A 16,822-nucleotide genomic window follows, 5' to 3' on the forward strand; every position below is an offset into this window, starting at 1 on the left:
ATGTTACCCCGACGCGTTCATTGGAGACGCCGATTACCGTAATCCGTTTATGATAAAAATAAGACAAACATCTTTAAAAAAAAATTGAGGTGCATTTTGATTTTTTTATGCGAAACAATTGCTTATTGTAACAAATTGTGCAAGCGGCGGCAACAACAGAAAAAATTGAATTTCGATTGCTCATTTTTAAGACTGAAATTTGGTTAAAGCTAGATGTCTATGCAAAATTTATTTTTTCAATTATCACTTTGCTTCTTCGCCACGTCTCATCTCTCTTCTACAGTGTTGATTTAAATTATCCGGACAAAACGAACAAAACTTGAATTTTCAAACGCGTTTTTCTCAAATTGGGTTAAGATTAGACAAAAATTGAAGAGAACAAAAGTTGCTTAGAATTTGACCAGAATTAATATGGTACCATTTTTTCTCCGAAATTCTCAACAAAAATTTTACCCCAAAAATGGGTGATTTTGGCTTTTTTCAATTAATCAAGAATTACGCGGAAACTATTTTGTTAATTGATAAGAAAATTATATCACAAGAAGCCTCTTACGCAGCTCAACAAAGTTTAAGAAAAGTTAAATCTCCATAAATTTGCCCAAATTGTTTAAAATATTCTGGGTTTTATATAGTAAAAATCACATTTACTGACTATCAAGTGAAAATTTTTATCTCTTATACTGGTTTTTGGAGATTTAACCCTCCTTAAACCTTGTTGAGCTGCGTAAGAGGCTTCTTGTGATATAATTTTCTTATCAATTAACAAAGTAGTTTCCGCGTAATTCTTGATTAATTGAAAAAAGCCAAAATCACCCATTTTTGGGGTAAAATTTTTGTTGAGAATTTCGGAGAAAAAATGGTACCATATTAATTCTGGTGAAATTCTAAGCTTTTGTTCTCTTCAGTTTTTGTCTAATCTTAACCCAATTTGAGAAAAACGCGTTTGAAAATTCAAGTTTTGTTCGTTTTGTCCGGATAATTTAAATCAGCACTGTATTCCAATAGTCAATTTACATCAAATGTCTTCGGAAACTTAGTTTGACAACTTACTTTGACAACACAAAAAATTTGAAGTTCGATTGCTCAGTTTTAAGACTGAAAATTGGTTAAAGCTAGATGTCTATGCAAAATTAATTTTTCAATTGTCACTTCGCATCTTCGGCACGTCTCATTTTTCTTCGATTCCAATAGTCAATTTATATCAGATGTCTTCGGAAACTTACTTTGACAAAGATAAAAAAGACTTATTTTGTTGATCTTGAAAATTTGTGGGGTATTCATCTCTCCCAGCAAAAAATTTTAAGAACAGTTTTTGGACATTTTTTCAGATTAATTGTTCAAGTTATGCACAATTAAATACTTGCTCTACGTTTTATCAAAAATTTTCCTTCAGTATTCAAGAATTCACGATTATTCTAAATATTCCTGGATATTTTTATTTGGAATTCAACAAATTGTTGTCCTATAATTCAAGTTTTGTCATCGGAAATAATTGAAGAAACGTTAAATTACATAGACGAGTATATATCTGACCGCGTCGTAAATAATTTTAATGTGTCTTTTTACTTTCGCTCTAACTACAAATACATCCATCTTGAAAATCCCTAGTTGATTTAAATCTGATTATTTCATTTTTCATTTCAAGGCAAGAAAAAGAACAGATTACGCTCATTGCAAGAAAATGCCTAACTTGCGATACATGCTAACAAGAACCAAAAAAGATCAACTGAGGTGACCATTAATAAGTTTTACCGTTTCCTAGCTTTCAATGATCTTGTACCGCACTGTTTGATTGGAAAATTTGGTGGCTTTGCATTAAAAGATAAGCGTTCTTTATTTAAGCAAAAACAAAAACTGAATTGGTTTACTTCTTTAAACTACTTGCACGTTAACTCCCACACTTCAATTTATTTCTTCCAAGGTTTTTCAGGGCTTCTCTCGAAAAACTGTAAAATTCAATAAAGATTTTTTCAACAATCTCCTCTTTTTATTTATCTTATTAAAAATTTCTACCCCTATGAACAAATACAGTAAATTAGCACCAAGCTTTCTATTGCGAAATCTAATTTTGAGGCATTCTGATTGGTCCCAATTTTGACAATTTTAATCTGCCTTAACAATCTTCCCCTTTCTTGATAGAGGGGGAGGTTATCTAGTAGATACTTAAAATAGGAAGTACTTGACGTGTTATTTTTAACAAATTTTAGTAAGGTAATACATGCGTTTTGTACGGTGACCAGTCAATAAGCAGAATGGTCTAAGAGCAGAATCGGTCCAAGAGCAAAAAAACAGAAAAATATTAGTTGTTTTTACAAGCTAATCGGTAAATTAATCATTAGAATTGTCAATATTGCCAAACAAACGAATATTTTATGCATAATTTGATCATTTTAATCAAGATTTTTAAAAAATTTCAATCAAAAAACCGAATGAAACTATGCTTAAATTATGCATGCATTTTCTGAGTGTTTTTAAGAATTCTGAAAAAATTTATCAATTAGCTCATATAAACTAAAAAAAGTCAATATTTTTCTGTTTTTCTGCTCTTGAACCCTTTCTGCTTTTGGACCATTCTGCTTATTGCTTCGCCTTCGTTTTGTACTAACACATCTGATTGAATTCAAGTTCAAGGACGAAAAAGAATATTGCATAAAGAAATTAACAAGTTTGTTGTACTTAACACTCGAAGTTATTGTGATTGATTTTATTGATTGAGATTCAGTCGCTTGTCTAAAAGGAGAAATTGCCTTTTTCATACAACCTGTGTTTTGCCACTTCATCAACTATAACAAAGCAGCGATGCATTGGCAGGTGAGAATCAAAAGAAAACAAAACTAGGGAATAGATTGGTAAAAAGCCAGCTTTTTGGCCAAAACTGCTTTTGGAACAGCTCTGCTTTTGGATCTGTTCTGTCTTCTACCCTTTCAGCTGTTGTAATTTTTGACCTATTCTACTTTTGGTCCAGTTCCTATAACAAAATTGCTGTGAATGAATGTTTATTTACAGGTATTTACATCAAATTGATTATGCATGCTGTATTATTTCGTCTCATTCAGGGCACACCAAAATCATTTTTTTTCACTCTTTCAAACCCGATAAATTTACAATCAAAGGATGTCCAAACGACAATGCGACTTGCATGTGTATTAATCCTCGACTATATACACTACTCAATGTCAATGAGTAATTAAAATGATATAATATATACACCATTTTTGATGAGTTTACAGATGTTTTAATCGCAAGTAGATGATAATGTTTCTGAAGAATAACTCATTTTTTTCTTTCAATTTCTAACCGAAACTTCCATGTGTTATGTTATGATTATAGTTTACATTAATCAGTCTGCTCAATGAACTGTTTCTTTTTCCTGATATATTTTTAGTTTGTCACTGTTGTTGTTTATCGGTTGTCTGTTTATTTGATGTCGCACAGCAGTGCTACTCCTCTCAAGATCCAGTGGTCTGGGAGCTGTTGGGTCTTCAGGTTCAGTTGGAAGATGAAGTTCAAGTCCGTCCTGTTTGGCTTCTTGTACACAGGACACGCGTACAGTCTGAAACAACACATCGTGTTATCAAGTTATCTAAGGTTCAGTGGGCGCGCGCAGGAACTTTTTTGACGATGGGGGGCAGTTTTTGAAAAACTTTGTCGACCATATTTGGAAAAAATTTGGTGTACCACAATTTATTCCCCCCTTATCCCCCCCCCCTCAATCTAAGAAAATGAAAAGCTGATACTCTTGTTTTTCCATTCAAAGAAGAAAGATATTTTCTATTCAGTAGAAATGGATCTCTTTGACTACACCCCCCTTTTGCAAAAGGGGAATTGATTCGTTACTAGGTACAAAATTTACTTATGCTCAACCATTGAATTTATTTTTTTATAGGGGTGGCAATTCGTTACCAGGTACCCCAGGGGGTGAAATAGTTTAAGAGATCTGTAGAAAGGACCACGAAACTTTTCTGGTGTATCTTTTTCGCTTCGGAAAGGAATTAGAAAAATGAACGAATAGCAAGCATGGTTATGAAACTGGTGATGGGGATATGATAAGCAACTTTCTTGGGCTCTTCTCGCTCTTTGGCAGACGTGCTAAAAAGGATGCAGCTAGTTACATTCACTTCAACTCCCGCTGTGTAACTTCCGTGGAGCGCAAAAAAATTATATTTATTTTTCCAACTTTCTAAAAGTAACCAGTGACTGTCACTCGTTTTACTGCATTTTGGAAGAAGAATATTTTGTACGCAGTTTTGGAACCAACCAGAAAATAATCAGTAAATAAGGAGCATTTTTGAAATCAATTCAGCTCATACTTTCAAAAAACAGATGTGAAACATTATTTGTTCAGATCTAATCTAGTTAACTCACTTGTTATCTTTGGCCGCAGTGGTATTGATGGCATACAAATGAGCAATGGGCAGTTGTGAGTAGAGCACTTTGGCCTGTGCCTCAGTCAGCCGCATGTTCCTTCTGTCCCACCCTGCTCCGTCCAGATACAATCCATAGATGTAGACTCCCTCACTTGGTCCAGCAGTCACATCTTCCCGCATCATTTTGGTCATGTCGTTGCAAAGCACGACTGAATCCAGGGCCCATCCCTTGTGGGCACGGGTGATTTCTTGCCTCATGGCTGTCAGGAATCCCTGAAAACCATCAATTAGTCGGTTAAAAAAATTTGAAAACAGACTGTTATTTTTTGAAATCAGTAACGAAACTATGCTTTAAAACTGCCAATTTTCCGGATTTGAAATACATCAAACTGTTTTTCTGTACCTCCATTTGTCTGCAAAATGCATCATTTAAGCAATAAGACATTTATGTTACAATTTGAAAATTTCAGCAGCCTAGCGGCTATAAATAATCTTGAAAACTTCAGTTAATTGAAATTTTAAAATTTTGGAAGCACAAAAAACAAGCAGTGTTTATCAAAAAAGAAAATATTTGTCAGAAAAATTAGGGAGGCAATCTCGGTTTTTAGCTGACCTGAGGATTGAAGAATCCTGTAAGCCAGAAGCAGTTGGGTCTTCCCTGGAAGCACCAAGAGTGGAACTGGGTGTTCCTGTCCAGCAGCTCCGAGAACCAGAACCCAATTGTCGCACTGCTCCACGAGATCTAAAACAAATCATCAGGGTGAAGTAATTGGAACAATATCTTTAATTGACGAGAAGCTACTGAAAATTATAAAATATTAAGGTGCTCAAAATTTAATAACTCAAGCAAAGATACCATGTCACAATTTCTCGAAGTTCCCATTCTAATCTCGAGGAAATTTTCTTAGAAAAATCCAAAGTCTATCTTCATTATTGCTAATCTTCTGGTTAAAATTATTGTTTTGGGAGAGCCTTTCGGGTAATATAAGGAGCCTAGAGTGAAATTGATCCATCCAAATATTATTTTATTTCTGCAAATTGCAGAAGATCGATCAAAAGCTGTTAAGAATGTCTAAAGATATCCGTTTCTGCTATTTGTCCACACTCCAAACTGAGATGTTTTGTTGACTGAGTCGCCTTCTTCTGGCAATCAAATTCAAGGTCGTTTTCTTTTCAAATAATCCGATCTATTTAAATTGAAATCGCAAAAAAAGTCTCAACGAACTCAAAGAAAAAGGAAAAATGATCGATTATTTAAAAAAAAAAACTTTCCAAATTTTAAGAAAAAATATATGGCGTTTAAGCTTTTTAAATTTCAAAAATCTTTTATAACCAACATCTTTTTCATAAAAGTAGCCCAATTACAGAAACTTGAATCAGTAGTTCGTTTTAAAAATCCGCTGAGAAATGTGAAAACTAAATTTTTTCTCCTTTATAGTTTCGTGATTGAAAAGCGTAATTTGTTTTATTTTTAGATAAAATACAGTTCTGATTTAAATAAACCGGACAAAACGAGCAAAACTTGAAATTTAAAACGCGTTTTTCTCAAATTGGGTTCAGTTTAGGTGAAAACTTATGGAGACAAAACTTGCTTAAAATTTTAGCAGAATTCATAAGGTGTAATTTGTGTTGCAAAATTCGGGCCCAAAATTTTACCCCAAAAATGGGTCATTTTGGCTTTTCTTAGTTAATCAAAAATTACGCCGAAAATAACGAGTCGATCACAGACATATTTATATCAAAGTGAGCCCTTTACGTAGCCCAACAAACTTTAAGAAGGGTATATTCTCCAAAAAATATTCGCAAACCGTTTAAAAATTGTTTTTAAACAAAAAGTTGGTATTTTATATAGTAAAAACGACTTTTTTGTCTATCAACAAGAACAAATTAACTTATACAAAGTTTTGGAGAATATACCCTTCTTAATTGGCTACGTAAGGGGCTCACTTTGATATAACTATGTCTGAGATTGACTCGTTACTTTCGGCGTAATTTTTAATTAACTAAGAAAAGCCAAAATGACCCATTTTTGGGGTAAAATTTTGGGCCCGAATTTTGCAAAACAAGTTACACCATAATAACTTTGCTGAAATTTTGAGCAAGTTTTGTCTCCAAAAGTTTTCACTTAAAGTCGACCCAATTTGAGAAAAACGCGTTTTAAATTTCAAGTTTAACGCGTTTTGTCCGGTTAATTTAAATCAGCACTGTACACGTGAGCAGTATGTTTTCGTGCCATATTTGAAAAATTAGTGTAATATTTGAAACAATAGTGCAACACTTTTCCTATAGCAAGCGAGCAAAAAGAATAAAAAATAAAAACGTAAAAATTACGTGTTAGCTTGAAAACTTTTTCAAATGAGTCTGTTTTGTTCAAATTTTTCTTGCGTGTTTCATACCAGATAAGCAACAGCTTATTGCATCTTGAAATTTGTTCAAATCTCGACACTGCGTCTCGATTTGTTCACAAAAAGTCTCGATGCAATATGAAGCTGTTGCTTATCTACAACCAATGAATTTGCATTCAACTTAATAACTAAAAACAAAATTTCAAGAAACAAAAGTCAAATTTGAGCGTTTTCAACTTTAAAGGCTTTTTACTGGAAAAAAAAGCAAAAAAAAATAACACCTTTAGAAAATTCTTCGCTACACTCATTGGCACTTAAAACCCAATCTTTTTAAAATATTGAAGTATTTAAAGTGTATGCAAGCTCCGCTGCGCTTACAACGGCACGACAAGTAAAGTGCACGTAAAATCGTGTTTGTCGCGTGAGCTACCATTATGAATTGTCGCCTTACGCTTAATTTTATGTCTGGATATTGAAAATTGCCTGTGGAAAGCTTTAAAACTACAAGGTTTTAACTTACCTTCTTCCATGAGTTCGGAACCCTCGCATCGTACAACTCATCCAGAGCATCCCTCAGTGTATCATTCATGATGATGGTACCATCTATGGCCAACTTCAGATCCTTACAAGTGGACCTCACCATCTTGATTACTTTCTGCATCCGGTCTATCTCCTGTTTCAAGAAGATATTCAGAGGCTGCAGGAGTCCCATCTTCTTCAGTCTATCTCGCACCTGAAGTACAATTATAATGGTGTGACGGCACTGGTATGAGTTCTGATACGCGCTGCTGGTACGAATTAAGATCAGCTAATGCAACATTTAACATAATGGAGTTTTGAATTCTATACAAACTGCCACGGTAAGGACATACTATGTATTATGTTATGTATTTCGACTCCTAATTGTTCCGACCATTCAAAAAGGGAGCAAGTTTGGAGCTCTTCGGAGGTGTTTTTTGGATTTCCTTGCAAAATCAGGTGTCACAAATAAGCATCGGAATATTTCGAAGGACATATCATATTAAGGCACTTTCAGTCGCTATTCAAGTGACAAAAAAAATGTTAAAATTTTTCCTAGTGCCGAGAAAAACCGGTTAAAAAATTTCCTAAAATTAAGGTGTCACAAATAAGAATCGGAATATTTCGAAGGACATCATATTAAGGCACTTTCAGTCGTTATTCAAATGACAAAAAAATGTTAAAACTTTTCCTAGTGCCGAGAAAAATCAATTAGAAAATTTCCGAGTAGGTCTTTTAAAAGAAAAGTTTTTAAATTCAGTAGCAAATAACTTTACTAAACAAAAGCTAGTTTTGGAAACTTCATTTAGTAAGTTTTAGAAAGAATCAAAAAACCATTCTGCAAAAAAGCAGAAAACATTCAGATAAATTTTCTTGAAATATATATTTTTTCTTTTTTACTCATTTTTCGAAGACACTAATTTTCTACTTGTTTGTACAGTTATCTCATCACACCTCGCAAAAAAAATACCTTTTTTTGGTTTTTTTTATGAATGTGGTCGGAACATTCTATGCTACTTGTACAGTAAACGGCTATCCTTGTTTTCTTATTGATTCTTCTGATGCTATTGTTTTCATTCCAGCAATGAAAAACAAAATTTTTTTGAAAGAGTCGCGGTGCAAGGTTTGATACTTTTGGATGTTTAACCAACTAATTAAGAGATAATTTTAAGGAGCAGTAAAATAATCGAACTGAAATAATGCAGTTCTAAATATGTTGCCCTAAGCATGGATTTTATTTGGGTAGTTTTGTCCAAATTAAAGTGTATAACTTACAGACTCGGTTCCAGGCTGAAGAAATTTAGTGAATCTTAATTATAAATATGTACGATCGGTGCAGATTTAAACACAAACTGATGATTACTAAATGATGTGAGTAGAAACCAACATAAATTGATATTGACTTGAGCTTTAATTTTTTTGTAGTTCCAAACTGCTATACAGTTCAGTTTAAAAAATCAATTCTTTCAACCAAAACAAAATTACGAGAAAAAAATTTAAAAACAATTTAGTTTATATTTGTCCACATATCCAGTGATAACTCAATTTTTTCATTCGATTGCCTAGCAAAATCTAGAACTTTCTAGAACCTATCAGATTAACTAGAACAGTTTCACAAAACTAATGTCTTTGTTTATCTCTCACCTCATGTGGCACATAGTCAGGTGGCAGTTTGTCCAGGAACTCCTGTGCCTGCTTGTACACCACCTGTTCTCTGGACTCCCCTCCTCCTCCGCCGGCTTCCTTTGGCTGGATGTTGAGGATAGTCTCGAGACACTTGCTGGCTGTGTTCGTCTGGTAGGTGATGTCGGCATTCGGATGCAGTCCGAACACTTGAGGCGTATCGACATTCGGCATGCCTTCAATTAGGTTTCGATATTCGTCCACTGTCTTGCATTTAGGGATGGCGTATCCTGGAATAAATCATAACACTTGAAAGATTTGAATATTAAATCGCATAAAATATTTATAGCTGTATTTATTCCTAATCAGCGTTTGTTTTTCTTTGATTTCAAATGCGAGCTATTTGTTTAGGTTTTATCTCAATATAAATTAAGTTTCCTCTTTTTTCAAATTTCTTAACTTTTTTAAATAATTTTCTCAGTAAAATTGACAGCACTATGTAAAACTTTTGTCTCCTGTAATTGTTTGTCAGCATAGATTATCAATTCAGGCACTTTCATAATGCCACAATAGAGAACATTGAAATTAAATAGAAATGTACAATGTTAAGATTGAGTGACCTTTGTAGAATGAGAAGTCGTCCTTGAACATGTGGTCTCCGAACCAGGAGCGGGCGAAGCAGTTCAGCAGGATCTTGTCGAAGTCGTCCGTCACTCTGCCTCCGTACTGCACCTCCCCTATCATGTAGCGGATGGTTGCCCACGAGATCCCCTACGTTACACACGCGCATAACTCATAGCTGATACTAATTGACCTAATTTAATGTCAACAAAATTTTATTTCTGATCTGTTTACCTTAGAGGTTCCATACTTAACCACTACGAGTCGGAGTATTACTCTCCGTCACTCGTATAATAATGATAAATGTAATTATCAAAAATCAAAGTAACCAATAAGTTGTTTCAAAAAGACTGATAAATTTGGAAAAAGACTGACCTGGCTCAACTATACCATATTTGCGTAATCCACCATGTTTAAGTAATGCCATGTAGTTCTTATAAAAATATTTAAAAGTGTCTCATACCTTCTTAGGGTCCACTTCGTCGAGGTGGTTCTGGCAGAACTGCACTGTGCTAGTGTAGTCGGCACTGTTGAACTCATAGGGGATATTCCAGCCCAGGGGTCCGAACTTCCTCCTCTCCTGTACCACTGTGTGGAGGAATGCCACAGCATAGAGCAGTGGCTTCCACTCTGGCAGATTCGAGATCTCCAACTGATCCTGGGTCACACCTGGAATAAATCAGCAGTTGGCATTATTAATATTTTGCTTAGTTAAAACTCTGAGCAAACTGTAATACAGTTGAAATGTTTCCACTGGGATTTTGATATTCAACATACGCAAGCGCAACTACGCATGTCAATTTGCTTCCGTTAAAAAAAAAAGTTCCTTTGTGTGTTATGGCACTTCGCTCAAAATTGGCCAATGAAAGAAATGAAATTCAATAAAAAGCAGAGTAAATTTGATAAAAATTTACTGTTTTCATAAGCTGAGCTTCGAAAAGGCAACTCATTAAAACTTTCCTCATTATATGGCCAGAAGCTACAGCCGGTTACAGCGAATGCATGCATAAAACAATCAGTTGATTTTCTTATATCCAAACATGCTTAAGTGCAACAACTCCCTACCTGCGAATGTTCGCTTGAGACCGGCCTTGACTCCCTGTGGAGGATCAAAGGTGAACTTGATTGAACTCTGGAGGACTGTGATGGGAAACTTGGGATGGGCTTCACTAGTGATCCACACACGCATCTTCTCGTCTGGGTTTTCGGCCGAGATCACACTGTCCAGCATTTCATCCATGTAGTCCAGACCCAAATGGCAGTTTTGGAACAACACCCAGCCACCTAAGCAGCACATTTAACAGCAAACCAAAATCGCAGGCAACAAAAAATCTCTACTTAAAATCGGTTCCTTACATCCAAGGCTTCATTTAATTAGATCCAAAGAACGAAAGTTTGATACTTTGAGAGGTTCAATATAGCACAATGGCTTTTGTCAGAATTTTCAAATTTTTAGACATTTTTTCGATCGGAACAATAAATTTCGTGTGGATTTATTGGTATTGAAAAAAGCAGTGCTTTTTTCATTACCGTTTATGGCAAAGTATCATATTAATATATACCACTATGTAATTACAGTTTATTTTTTGCAGCAATTTAGAGCATCTCAAAGACTCGCCACGGCCAAAAGCAGATAACCTGTTTATGATATCTTCTCAATTGAGATTAAGATTGAACGAGCAGGATATTGCGAGACTGAACTGACCTTCGGCCATGGCGTTAGACAGGAGCTTCCTCGCGTGTATCTCCTGTCCCTGTCCCATGGAGATGGCCTTGCACGACAGTCCGTGCTTCTTGGCCAACTTCTCAATACTCTCAGTGGGATCTGAGCCCATACTGAGGAAGCAGATCATAGGGGTCCTGTTGTCTGATTCCTCCCACAGATTCTCCAAGTTAAGAATTTGAGCCTCCGCAAACTGAAAGAACAGTGTGTGCAGTAAGAACATTTTTCATGTATTTGTTTCGGAAACCTTATTTTAGACACAAATGAAATTAGTTTTTACAGGCTGTATGAATTCATATAATTTTTATAGCAAAAACTAACCCTAGGGCCCATAGAGTCGACGATGTAGTGTCTGGCCTGAGCTAGAGTCCTGTCTGGACACCAGCTGCGGATGAGGAGAAGTTTGCGGAAGGGATCCAGAGTGTTGTATCCGTCTGGGATGGTGGCTTCCTCTGGCGCATCTTCATCGAACCACTGCTTCCAGGCTTTGTCATTGCGCCCGACCTACAACACCCAACAGAATTATACACTTGAATTGTGACCAAATTGTGAATAAGTCTTGAGACTGAATTTTCTGACTAAACAATTTTTTTTAACAGTTTTTGACGAAATGTTAAATGTTGGCAATGTGTTTTTTCATTAATTACTCATAATTTGCTTTTTGATTTTTTAAAGCTTTTAGACGTGGATATGGATGGTTTTTTTCTGATCAATTTAAAGACCTCGGAGCTACATTTCCACATCTTACAATAACTTCAATGCCCAAAAAATGATTGATGATCAGAAAAGAAAAGTCTATAAAATATGAGCATAATGTACCTGTTGGAGGATCTGGTTGAACTGGGGCAGGTGTATGAGTGCACAGAGATTGAGCCATGCCATGTCCAGAATCCACTTCTTCGGCTTTGGCTCCACGTCATTCAGATTCAGGGCAGCACCACCTAAGCATGCATTTTTGATTTATACTTAAATCAATTAGCAAAACCTAACTGCGTCTATAGTGTTTTTCTTTAAAAATGTGTTTCCTTCTAATAGTTTGAAGTACTGCAGATTAAAATGGTTTGAAGTAAAATTTTTAATTTCCAAAAAAATGGAAGCACATTTTCTCAGCTGCTTGGTGAAAAAAAAGTCAAAACATTATTTCATCAATTATCGGTCCATTTTTTTCGTCAGTGATTGTTCGAACGCATAGGAATCTCCAGATGTCACAATGGTAAAAAGTTTATCTTGAATTTGTGTATCATTTTTCAAAACTTCTCTTAAGTCTTATTGTTTACATTTCTGAAGTTCAAGAAAAATGATTTCAAATCTGAACAAGACTGCTCGTATCAGGGCAAAGCCCTGAATGTTCCGACTGCCTTTCAGGTTTATCGAGCAGCAGTAACATAAAAAAATTAAGTATAATAAAAAAAATTGAAATCATTTTTTTCTAAAATTTGAAATTTTTTTTTATGAAATCATCCCCCCACACGCCATATAAAGTTTAAAAGAATAGATTTTGCTCATTTTAACAAAACAATTATGGCAAATAAGCTTCTTTTAACCAATTTGGAACGATTTAAAAGACGGATTAAATCTCCGCTTACGCGTTAATAGAGCGAAATATATCGCACGCTAATTGTCCCAAATTGGCAATCTTTAAGCCCTCATAACTTCACGAAAAATGATCACAAGTGAAATATCTTTTCAAATTTGAGCTCAGGACAACAATACCTTTTGAATGATATAAAAAAATTCTGTCAAAAATGGCTAGTTAAAAAGTCGAAATTTGTCTGAAGAAAAAAAAAACCCACCCGAGCACAAATATTCCGTCACTTTCGTATCGAAAGTCGGAACAAAAATGTATTATGACCTAGAAAACAACTGTGAAAAAACTGACCCTTGATCAAAGTGTTGAACTCGTCCGGCTTGATTCTCTTCATGTTCAAGTCTATCTTCAAGGTCACCAAAAGTGTGAACATGAACTTATGCTCTTCATAAAGACCTCTGATGGTGTATCTGAATGACTCAAATGTCAAGCTGTCAATCACATTGGCAATTCGCTTGCTGGTGATGGGGGATTTGGGAGCCCGTTCCATGGAGAGGTCGAATATTCCGAGGAACTGTTTGAGAGACGTCTGGTACATGATGTTGACCATGCTCATCTCCACGATCAAGAAGTAGACGATGCTACCACGGTTGGCCACTAAACAAATAAATGACTCATTTTTTCTCAATTGGTTTGTTTTTAATACCTTACGATGTTTCTATAAGTAGGACTGGTTCTGGATATCTCGTAGATCAATGATCTGGTTCCTGTCCCCTCTAAGACTCTCTTCATGTAACATTTTCCAATCAAATTTGCGGGGGAAAATGTGATCGAAGAACTTTATTCGTTAATTCATTCAAGATTAAGTCGATAAACCATCCACGCGACCAATTTTTGCACCTTGATCATCGGAATGCATGTGTAAGCATTCTGGTAAACATTCCTTGTACCCTGAATCATCTTCTTGGATTATGGTAGGTCTCGAACTGCTGTTGACAGACCGAAAAACTCGCCACTTCACTTTCGCTTTTCAGATTCAAATGAAGCATAATATGCACTGACTGACCTGGTCTGTACTCCTCTCTTGCAGTGTTGATTTTGATTTCAGTCTCGGCCGCCACCTTCAGTTTCTCCTTCACCTCGGCTGCCGTCACTTTGGTGCTCTGCAGCACCGCAATCAGTGACTCATCCTCCACCAGGGATCCCTGAGTGGATGTCAGTCTGTACAGCAGATTGTCCTCCAGCTCCTGAGTCTTCCGTTTGTTAGCTGTCACCTCTTCCATTAGACTCACACGCTCTTGTTCCAGTTCCTAACAAATAGAAGAGAAATGAAGATCAATCAGGTCTATGATCATGTACAAAAGTACCTGGTTGTTTTGCAACTATCACAGAAGATTCATAGCGCTGTTATTAACCCTTGTGATAAAAATTGGTTGTAAAGCCTACATCTTCATCATAAATTTGACATTGAAGCAATTTTTGATGAAAAAATAACAAATATCGGCTACAACGGAGTTAATCTTGAGTTTCGGATAACCGTTTTGTTTAACAAAGAGGCGAAGCTGTATTTCGTAAACATAAGTTTTAAAAACGCAAAAAAGGATAGACAAGAACAGCAGGTAGTTGTTCAACTACAACAGAAAATTCCGACTACTGTTATTTTTGAAACAAAAAACTTTTTTTTTCGCTTTACTAATTTTAATCGCTATTTTGTTTTTCATTTGAGCAGAGAAATTTTTCTAGAACATTAAAAAAGTTTTAATTGGCTACGGTTATCTATGCGAAATTAATAACAATTATGTAAACCAATTCAAATTTCGATATTTGTTTATAACGCTGCACTGACCGCTTTCTCCTTGATGATCACAATTCCGAGCAGCTGGTCTTCCAGTCCCTTCATGGTCACAGTGAAGTCGATGATGGAGGTCCTCGCATAGATCTCGGGAGTGTAACTTGGGTTTCCCAGTTTGGAAGTGACGTACATCTTGAAGCCCTGCATCACGTCACACTCCTTGTCTCCCACTTTCACCTGGAATGGAAAACCATTAAGGCGATGAAGATTCGTAAAAATATAGTGAAAATTTTCCATTGAAATATTTTTCCATATTTAAAGTGAGTTTAAAGTTCCACCTGCAAATACATTTGAAAAACAAAAATCAGAAACCAAAACAAAATGTTTAAAACATAGCCAACAGACAGTCGTAAAATAGTCAATGAACGCAAATAAACAGAAAAAAAATCACTGACTTGTTTTCCAAGAAAAAGATTTCCGAGAAAAAAGATGGCTTTAAAGCTCTTTGATTTTTTAAAACAAATTTGATTGGTGCTTTTTGATAAAATTAACCCAATTTGAGAAAAATTGGTCAAACGTAAAATTTTTATTTCGCTGAAAAATCTGATAATTAAATTCATTTTTCGAAACTAGAAGTTGATCACATTTTTCGTGAACTTTACATTCTTGCTGCTCGATAGTGAAGTTTGTTTTCCTTTTAACAAAGAAATTTAACTTGAAAAATCAAAAGTCAAACCACGAAAAAGTAAACTTGAGCCTGAACAAATTGAGAGACTTTCCTGAAAAACAAAACAGAACAAAAATCTTCGCGACTTATATGAGTATTAACCAGGTTCATCGATTCTTAAAAATTGACTGCAAAAACACAGAAACGCTGCATATTATGAGTACCAATGACGCAAACAAAAGCTAACAGAAACACTCAAACCGGAAAACCCATTGAACTAAATGAAATATTTGATTTTCAAAATAGAAAGATTTCAAAAATCTCAGTAGGCAATGTGACGGCAATGAATTCTTCTGTGAAATGTCATCATTTGCTCTCTGCAAAGCTAACTAACCTTGAGCTGTCTGCCAGATCTGACGAAATTCTTCTCGAAAATGTTGTCCAGGGCAGGATCCAGCTCTTCATTGATGTCCTCTATCAGAAGGGGTCTCCCCAGCGACAGTGCGTCCTCCAAGTGGTTTCGGAAGTACTTGTGGTTCAACGATGTCACCTGAAAAACGAAAGATTTGATTCACGTTTTGTGAACTTGATGCCTGTAAGATATTTATTCGAGTCTTAGCGAATTTCGATACCTATTAAACTTCAAGAAACATGGCAAAAAAGACAAAAATTGACAGGACAGTTGTTGTATTTATTTAATCTATTTTATACAACTTTTTAATCTGTTTTCCAATTCTGGCTGATGCGGTAAATTTGATATTTGGTTCCTTTTGAAGTTTCAGATGACTAACCTGCAGCTCATTTTCTTTTTCTTTGTTTTTGATCCATGTCTTGGCTTGCAACTGCGGGTCAATAATCAAGGGATATCTGGCCGCTTTGGTCGTAATGATACCATTCTGAACCGACAAATCATCATTGGGCAGACCTTGCAGATTCCACTCTCCGATAGTCGCATTGTCGACCAGCATCTGGATCAAATCCAGATCATCGCTGTAGGGAATCTTGTTATTAGCCATCAATTTTCGCCAAGATTTCAGAAGCACGTTTCGGAACTCCTGGTTGAAGGGCCCGGAGTACGACAGGAAGCCAGTTGCCAGCAAAACGTCACCAACTAATCGAATAGTCTGGTCGTCGAACGACTTGCTAGCCTCAGTCCAACGAATCTTCTCGCCTGAAAGTCCGTCAATCAGCGTTGTAGCGTTCTGCATTTTTCGTCGGCATGATTCCGCGTCGTCAAGTAGATCCTGTTTCTTCTGAATAGCAGAGTCGTACATTTGCTGCACTTCTTTCAGCTCAGCTTCCTTCTGGTCGAGTTGTCCTTGTGCCTCAGATAACTCAGCCTGGGCTCCAGCGAGACGCGAACTCTGCACAACCAAATTAGCTTTGAGAGGCAGTACCTCTTTGTTGACGCCATAGAAGAAGCTCATTGCCTGGGTCCACGAGAGAAGACCTGCGACGTTGCCGGATACCTTCTTGGCTGTTTCGAGGTTGTAGTCTTCTGTCTCCAGATAGGGGGCCAACAGCTCAACCATTTCTTCGTTGATCGTATCCTAAATGATATAAATTAAATACACATTTTCCTGCTGTTTAAAGCAACAAATATATTCGATTTTTGATCACATTAAGAGTTCTTAGCT

General features: G+C 35.9%; 2 protein-coding genes across 2 annotated transcripts in view; one reads left to right on the plus strand and one right to left on the minus strand.

Moving 5' to 3' along the window:
• LOC134842939 (flap endonuclease 1-like) overlaps nucleotides 1-16,822 on the plus strand; it is a 323,491-nt gene that overhangs the window by 21,352 nt on the left and 285,317 nt on the right. The gene's annotated exons all lie outside the window — the stretch shown is intronic.
• LOC134841166 (dynein axonemal heavy chain 5-like) overlaps nucleotides 2,980-16,822 on the minus strand; it is a 57,755-nt gene continuing 43,912 nt past the window's right edge. Inside the window, exons 42-57 of the mRNA XM_063856969.1 lie at nucleotides 15,977-16,735; nucleotides 15,580-15,735; nucleotides 14,573-14,755; nucleotides 13,793-14,036; nucleotides 13,078-13,383; nucleotides 12,018-12,139; nucleotides 11,520-11,702; nucleotides 11,181-11,391; nucleotides 10,541-10,759; nucleotides 9,939-10,144; nucleotides 9,475-9,625; nucleotides 8,876-9,144; nucleotides 7,233-7,445; nucleotides 4,981-5,109; nucleotides 4,366-4,640; nucleotides 2,980-3,553 (exon numbers count right to left, since the gene is read on the minus strand). Of these exons, the coding sequence (XP_063713039.1) occupies nucleotides 3,418-3,553; nucleotides 4,366-4,640; nucleotides 4,981-5,109; nucleotides 7,233-7,445; nucleotides 8,876-9,144; nucleotides 9,475-9,625; nucleotides 9,939-10,144; nucleotides 10,541-10,759; nucleotides 11,181-11,391; nucleotides 11,520-11,702; nucleotides 12,018-12,139; nucleotides 13,078-13,383; nucleotides 13,793-14,036; nucleotides 14,573-14,755; nucleotides 15,580-15,735; nucleotides 15,977-16,735 (3,762 nt within the window). The 3' untranslated portion in view covers nucleotides 2,980-3,417. The remainder of the gene's footprint in view (nucleotides 3,554-4,365; nucleotides 4,641-4,980; nucleotides 5,110-7,232; nucleotides 7,446-8,875; nucleotides 9,145-9,474; nucleotides 9,626-9,938; nucleotides 10,145-10,540; nucleotides 10,760-11,180; nucleotides 11,392-11,519; nucleotides 11,703-12,017; nucleotides 12,140-13,077; nucleotides 13,384-13,792; nucleotides 14,037-14,572; nucleotides 14,756-15,579; nucleotides 15,736-15,976; nucleotides 16,736-16,822) is intronic.

Source organism: Symsagittifera roscoffensis, chromosome 3 (assembly GCF_963678635.1).
Source record: "Symsagittifera roscoffensis chromosome 3, txSymRosc1.1, whole genome shotgun sequence".
Taxonomy (NCBI): domain Eukaryota; kingdom Metazoa; phylum Xenacoelomorpha; order Acoela; family Convolutidae; genus Symsagittifera; species Symsagittifera roscoffensis.